Source organism: Sphaeramia orbicularis, chromosome 7 (assembly GCF_902148855.1).
Source record: "Sphaeramia orbicularis chromosome 7, fSphaOr1.1, whole genome shotgun sequence".
NCBI lineage: Eukaryota > Metazoa > Chordata > Actinopteri > Kurtiformes > Apogonidae > Sphaeramia > Sphaeramia orbicularis.
The window spans coordinates 41,084,979-41,092,567 of NC_043963.1; the positions used below are offsets into that span (position 1 = coordinate 41,084,979).

General features: G+C 41.5%; 1 protein-coding gene across 1 annotated transcript; it reads left to right on the forward strand.

Annotated features, from left to right (window-relative positions):
* The first annotated feature begins 2,114 nt into the window (after positions 1 to 2,114).
* Positions 2,115 to 7,328, forward strand: LOC115423044 (keratin, type II cytoskeletal cochleal-like). The gene is made up of 9 exons (XM_030139746.1): positions 2,115 to 2,892; positions 4,299 to 4,507; positions 4,623 to 4,683; positions 4,772 to 4,867; positions 4,991 to 5,155; positions 5,284 to 5,409; positions 5,783 to 6,003; positions 6,099 to 6,160; positions 6,460 to 7,328. Exons 1-9 carry the CDS (start codon positions 2,389 to 2,391, stop codon positions 6,648 to 6,650), a joined length of 1,635 nt encoding a protein of 544 aa, XP_029995606.1. The 5' UTR covers positions 2,115 to 2,388; the 3' UTR covers positions 6,651 to 7,328.
* Positions 7,329 to 7,589: the final 261 nt, after the last annotated feature.

Consider the following 7,589-nt stretch of genomic DNA (forward strand, 5'->3'; position numbering starts at 1 on the left):
CAATAGAAGATGCACCTGCAACATATTAAAAGCACATTAATGTTTTGATGATTTCACCTAAAAAAAAAAAAAAAAATCATATGATCATACAGTTTTAAAAAGTGAATTATAGAGATGAGCTCTGACCCACCGGTATTTTTTTTTTAAAAAATATTATTAAATTTCTTTCTGGGTGTGACCCCACTGTGTGCCCTGCAGCTCATAGTGAGTGTACGACACTGCAGAACACTGCCAAAAGACACCTATGCCAGAGTTGTTGAGATGAGTCAGAACAGGTATCAACAGTCTCAGTTCTGTCAAGAAAAACAAGAATGAGAAAAGAGGGCTGCTTTGAACTGTTGCTGTGCTTTTGGCTCAGAGCATTTTTCCAACAGAAATCTAAGATGCAAATTTCCAATTGTTTTAATGCATCAAATAGTGTGAACAGTAACCACAAGCTGCAGAGTAGACCATACAGCACGATTAACTGAGCATTTCTGGAGTTTGAGAATGGCCTCTAAATGCAGCTTATCACCCCTTTCATTTTTTTTTTTCATTTTCTTTTACTTTTTGGTTAAAGGGTCAGGTTATCCCATCTGTGAACCAGGGTTAGGCTGGAGAACTAGGACTGTGAGCTCAGTAATGGATACAGCATTGCATTTATCTGTTGTGCTGGTGTGTGTTATAAGATGCACATATAAAATGACTTTCGAATATGTTGGCTTTAAAAAATAATTTTTCACTTCTTAGTTGCTGGATTCCACTCAAACACTTAAATGATTTTTTAAAAACTTGGCAAAGGACTTTTTGTTATCCCTGTATTACAACTTCTGTGTAAGTCTATGAAGACATTCCCTGCAGTATAAAATCAGAATAAAGAGACAACTAACAAGAAGGTGGTTTAAAAAGTATAACACTTTAAAAAAAAAATGTGCTCAACATTTCTGCATAACTGGAGGAGCCCTGACTTACATTCATGACAGACTACTGCCTTTGAAAATATGATTTGCAGGGTGAATAAGGTTTCGAATAAAAATAGTCAAATATGGTAAATATTTATGGCTCATATTACTAGGGCAACATCTTAGAGAAGGTACAGGAGGGGGGGCTGATGGACAGTATGTGTATGTGTTTGTGTCTATGTACATGCTGTACGTTTATGTATATATGTGCATAAGAATTGTGGGGGTGCTGGGGGGGGTTGCGGCTGCCTTTTTAACCCTTTCATGCAAAAAGTCACTCCAGTGGACAGTTCTTCTCCAGCTGTTCTCTTGTATATTAATGGGTTTAGTTGTTTTAGTTCCACATCAGCCAACACAGTGGACACTTACCTATATCCTGATATTCATACCATTACTGTAACTTTGCTGTTCTTGATAAACCTGATCTGCACTAACATGTTTGAGTGTAAATCAATTGTTATTTGTTAGACTAGAAGGTTTTTTTTTTTGCACATTATCTCGCTGAAGTGAGGAATTAATAGCATTAGAATATGTTAAAATGTGAGAAGACGTCAGATTAGCAGCATTAAACATGTTTTTATTTCATTGTTTTCATATCCCTCTCTGATATTGGGTTTTAAACACGTTTCTTTACTTCAAAAATTAAATGCATGGATATTTTTGTAACTCCACAGAAAAAAAAAAAAAAAAAAAAAACTTGATCGCATTGTGTTTTCATGCCTAAGGAGGAATAAAAACACTGAAGAAAAAAATCTTGACTAAGGTTCTCACAATTAATGCATGAAAGGGTTAAGTTGTGGGTTGTTTTGTTTTTTGTTTTCCTTTTTATCTTTTTTTTCTTTCCTTTTTGTAAATGACTGAAAATACAATAAAACCAATAAAAAGTTAAATGACAAAACAAAATATGTGCTCAACAATCTTTACACAAATGCAAACCCCAAATTATATACATGCATGATATACTTTTAGTGAAAACCCTTTTGAAGTATTGCTAAAGCCCATATGTTGTTTGTTATATAAAAAAGGAGCAGCATAATATTGTGCATAAGTGAGTATAGGACACCACTCCCCCACCAGGTACACACCTGCCACTTAGCCCCCAGTTATTGAATAAAAATGCCTTTCTTGCACATTGACCTGGGGCTGTGATGTGGTTCTGCTGTCAGCATCTGGGTGTGTTGAGTGCAGATCAGCTTACAGGGGTGGCACCGCTACCTGCCTGACAGGCTCACCTGCCCTGAATGCACCATCCACAGGTACACAGAGAGAGGTGGTGCAGAGGAGGCGGAGCTTGCTAAGACCGCCCTCACCTGTGGAGGCAAATAAAAACCCATCGCAGTCTGAGAGAAGACACTCAGAGGGACTTGACTCTCCTCTTAGTGCCCTGCACTGCTCTGCCAAATCTCTCTCTCTCTCTGCAACCCCTCTCCTCTTTAATCTTTCAATCATGAGTTCTACTTCTATAGCAATTCCATTCAGCAGCAGGATGTCTGCAGGTGGAGTCAGTTTTAGCCGTGGAAGCGTTGTTAGATCATCAGGTGGTGGAGGAATGGGGGGAAGCAGGAAGTTCACCTCAATGTCCCTCCAGGGCACCAGCAGACCTCAAATTTCTATGGCCAGCTATGGAGGTGTTGGTTCAGGTGTTGGTGGTGCTGCTTTTGGTGCATCTTCAGGTTACGGCTTTGGTGGAGGTTTTGGTGGTGCAGGTGCAGGTGCAGGTGCAGGTGCCAGTGCCTTCGGTATGGGTCTTGGTATGGGTCTGAGTATGGGTATGGGTGGAGGTGCTGGAGGTGCTGGAGCTTTCATCCCACCAATCACTCCAGTCCAAGTCAACCAGAGCCTGCTGACCCCCATGCCCATTGACATCGACCCCATCATCTGCAAAGTCCGCACTGATGAGAAGGACCAGATCAAGAACCTGAACAACCGCTTCGCCTGCTTCATTGAAAAAGTAAGTAGCCTTGGAAAGTCTTAAATAGGTTGTCTAAACTCATTCCAGAATATGAGATACTTAAATGTAGTTTGTTTCGTTTAGAATTGTGAAAAATTGTAGTAGAGTGTAAAAGTTCTTTTGGTCCAGTTTTAATAGGCTGTCTATCTAGGATTACACATGCTCATTAAATATTACACTATACTGGAGGCCTACATGCTACTATTGCTGCTACTGTAAAGTAAAGAACAAACACTTGGTCATTAGTGTGGACAGAGTTATTATGTGTCTAAAACTAGAGTGTGGAGTCTCAGGCCTCGTTCCAAAATCCAAAGTGTGAAGGCTCTAACCTAAAACTGAAAGTCGAATGGCACTTCTTTAAATACAACTGTTGCAGGTAAAGTAAGAGGCAGGAAACACTAGAGCAGCCATATCCAGTATCCAGTGGGTATGAGTGAATGACGGATCAGGTTATCGCCTGTTTCCATGGCAGCAAAGACTCAGCAGTGGAGCAGAAAGTTGAACAAACCTGACTGTTTGCAATGTTTACTCCGACATATAATCTAACAATGATAATCAAGGCACTTGATTCAAAAGGTTTTGCAATCATTTATTTCTACTGATCACTTAATATGTCTTTAATGGATAAAGTCCTAATTAAAGTGGATGGAAGACTCTTTATACTTGTGCATAATTGAAAATCAAGCTACACACATAGGTTTCTGACATACCAAAGCTTACTGGTAGCCCATCCTGCTTAATCAGATAACTGTTAATTATATTCGATGCAGAATTTAGAAATGCAAGTGAAAATTTTATTGAGTGTGCTGCCAATCATTTTCAGTGTTAGTCATCTTCAGGCACCAACTGTGCGACAGTTAGTAGCTTCAGGCATGTAAGTGTAATTATTAGTGGCAGGCGTGTTCCCTCAGTGAAAGTATTCGGAGGTGTGGCAACACCACAGAACAAATCACTTAAAATATCGTCTTAATAGACACACACCCTGGATAATAGCACATATTTAATCTGTGTGTTTGTGCCTCCAATGTATTTTAACCTCCTAGAAAAGTGCACTTCACTCATGTAGACAAAATCACATCAGATTGTCTTATCCAGTGAAGTAGAACTCAACCTAACTGGGCAGTGAGATGTCCAGAGAGTGTCCAGAGCACGTTTAGCCTAAGGAGTGTTTTAATACATCAGCTGCCAATAAATGTGAAGGAAGTCGCACTCAATAACATCCCTGCAATGAACAAACCTAATCATGAAGTAGTACAAGGGTACATACAGTATCTTTCACATGTATTTGATATTTCACTTTTAATAGTTGCTAAAATGTTGTGCTCCAGTGTTAGACAGTGGATCTGATATTTTCACTTCACTTACCAGGTTCAATGCTCATGTTTCTTTTTTCATTTGAACGTCAGGTCCGCTTCCTTGAGCAGCAGAACACTATGCTGGAGACCAAGTGGAAACTGCTCCAGGAACAGACCACCACCCGTTCCAACATCGACGGCATGTTCGAGGCCTACATCAACAACCTGCGCAGACAGTTGGACGGACTCGGCAATGAGAAGGTCAAGCTGGAGGCAGAGCTGAAGAACATGCAGGGTTCAGTGGAGGACTTCAAGGTCAAGTAAGTTTAAATCACAAACTCAGGCTGAAACATTACGGAGCTCATGTTATGTGGATGCATGCCAGCTTTGCAGAGCTTACCGTCTGCTCATTTTTATGTCGGCTTCCTTTTTAAGATATGAAGATGAAATCAACAAGCGTGCTGGAGTAGAGAATGAGTTTGTGCTCCTCAAGAAGGTCAGTAAGTCCTGGAGAGGCTCGATCATTAAGTAAACCCATTACTTACTGTATTACTGCAATGCCCTATTATTTCCTTTACTGACAGGATGTGGACGGCGCCTTCATGAACAAGATTGAGCTTGAGGCCAAGGCTGACGCCCTTCAGGATGAGATCAACTTCCTCAGAGCTGTCTATGAGGCGGTAGGAGAAAAAGAATCTCACCTTAGTCTTCATATGTCCACCTGCTGCTGTCCTCTTCATACACCACAAACTTAAAAACCTTCTGTATTTAAAAAAACAACAACATATATATCTGATTTTCAGGAGCTGAATGAACTCCAGGGCCAGATCAAGGACACCTCAGTCATTATCCAGGTGGACAACACCCGTGACTTGGACATGGATGCCATTGTGGCTGAAGTCAGAAGTCAATATGAGGAAATTGCAGGCAGGACCAAGAAAGAGGCTGAATCCTGGTACACCCAGAAGGTGAGCAGAAAACATGAACAAACATGAAAGAGCTGAAATCCAAGAGTAGAGATAGCTTGATGGAATTAGTAACAATTCCTGATTTTAACAAGAACGTCACAACCAGCCTCCTGTTATTAATCCTCCAGGTTACTGAGATGCAGGTATCTGCTGGTCAGACCGACCAGGACCTCCGCGCCAGCAAGTCCGAGATTTCTGAGCTCAACCGCATGATTGCCCGCCTCCAGAATGAGATTGAAGCAATCAAGGCACAGGTAAGTTTAACATCAGCCGCAGAAGTTGACAATGTAGAAGACTTATGTGGTAGTGGTGAGGTAGTTGACTTGTCTGGCAACTATCACATCTTAAGCTTTTGTATATGATGTATGATCTGAACAAATTATAATATAGTAAAACTGCCTAAGAAGTAAAAACATGGCACCATTTGTGAGAATAAAACACTGATGGGGGGGGGGGGGGGGCACAATTTGTGTTTAGTGATCTGGGGTTTTAAACTCAAACTAACCACTGTTTGCTATGAATCCTACCATATCACCTATTAGTTAATTACTGATCTACAGTTAGTATCACAGCACATAGAATTGCAGTCACCCATATGTTCTTGTGTCCCCGTTTCCAACCACCCAGCGTGCAAACCTGGAAGCCCAGATTGCTGAGGCTGAGGAGCGCGGTGAGCTGGCAGTAAAAGACGCCAGGGCCCGCATCGTTGAACTAGAGGAAGCCATGCAGAGAGCCAAGCAGGACATGGCCCGCCAGGTCCGTGAGTATCAGGAGCTCATGAACGTCAAATTGGCTCTGGACATTGAGATCGCCACCTACAGGAAGCTCCTGGAGGGAGAGGAGATGAGGTAAGTTATAAAGAATGGATGAGACTCGGTACGTTTGAACACAAAGTGCATGAAACAGCAGTTGCTAGATCCACTCTTCTTGTATCCATCTGCAGAATTGCCAGTGGTGGCGGAAGTGCAACCATCACCGTACAGACTTCTTCTAGCGGAGGAGGTGGTATGTATCAGAACCGCTACATCAGATCACTTACAAACTACAGTCAAAATATTCATACAAATATAATCAGTCATCATGTGTTAGCTGTGGACAAGCCATCAGTGAACAGGTTCAACGTTAGGCTTAAGTTCAAGCCTTGAACTGATGTAGTGTAGATTTTGTCTTAAATGAACTGTAGCATATTCTCTTCCAACCGTCTCTCAGAATCTTAACTATAACTCGTAGCTAAACTTCATTGCTCTAAAAAAAATTACAGAATTCAAACTGTTGTCTCATGTGAAATTTCTTATCGTCCTCAGTTGGCGGTGGTAGCGGCAGCGGCATGGGCTTCGGCTACGGAGGAGGTGCTGGCTTCGGAGGAGGTGCTGGCTTCGGCAGTGGCATGTCCATGTCAGCTGGTGGTTACAGTGCCGGAGGTATGGGCGGAAGTATGAGCAGCAGTATCTCAAGATCCAGCATGAGCACCACCTCCATGGGCCGACGCTTTTAAGAAGAGCCGTCTCCTCACTCCCCGTTCTCCTTCTTGCCTTGGTTTCCTTCCCCTGCCCAAACCTCTCATATAAGCCCCTGTAACGCCACACCAAACCCTGTGTTTCCCACTTCCTCCTTGGCATTGCACACCCTGAGAGAGTCAGATATTACATCAAATACAAGCAGAAGCAGAAAGATCAGTACAACAGCAAAGAGCAGCAGAGAATTGAGTCAGTCCTCTCTTTCATCAGTCAGCCTGGCTGTCTTTTGGTTGCTGGATGTGCTGTCAAGTCGACAAGAGCAGACTTGTAGTGTCATGACAGAAAATCCATATAAGGCAACCGCTGCACACTGAACGATACCTTTAACATCTGCACAGAAGGACGCCTAGATGTGGAGATTCATGGATTTGACCTTGAACCTCCGTAGTTAAACCTGATGTATGTCCACGTAAGGTCGTAGATCTTCGTCTCTTCTGTCGTGTGTAAAGACATCCTCAAAAGCAGCCACGTGTCTCTTTTTACTCGAGTTTCTGGATCATCTTGGGTTTACAAATGGTGTTTAGATCTCGCTTCATCTCCATTTTTCAACCTGTATATACAAAATGGATAAGGCTGACTGGGACAACCAGATTTATTGGAAGTCATTGTGTACCACCCAAATGTCTTAAATAAATCTGAATCATATTTCTCTTTAAGATCTTGTGTCTTCTCATTGAATTCTCACTGGTGTGATTTTAAAACCTGGTATGTCTAAAAATCATCATTTGTATGAATTAGTAATTTTGCTCTGACCAGAATTTAATTGACAACTATTGATGGGTAATAACATTTTTATGGTCTGACTGAAACTAAAACTGAGTAAAATATTAATAGTCAGTGTTAGAAATGTTTCCTTTAACCTGTGTTTGGCTTCAGAGTACTGAATACTTATTTGATCTTAGTTTAGTTTAGATTAG

What these genes read in the sequence shown, in the direction of transcription:
- LOC115423044 (XM_030139746.1), top strand. Translation starts at nt 2,389, where the DNA reads ATGAGTTCTACTTCTATAGCAATTCCATTCAGCAGCAGGATGTCTGCA. An exon ending in TCAGAGCTGTCTATGAGGCG is followed by an intron (nt 4,868 to 4,990) that starts GTAGGAGAAAAA and finishes TCTGATTTTCAG; the next exon opens with GAGCTGAATGAACTCCAGGG. An exon ending in TTCTTCTAGCGGAGGAGGTG is followed by an intron (nt 6,161 to 6,459) that starts GTATGTATCAGA and finishes TATCGTCCTCAG; the next exon opens with TTGGCGGTGGTAGCGGCAGC.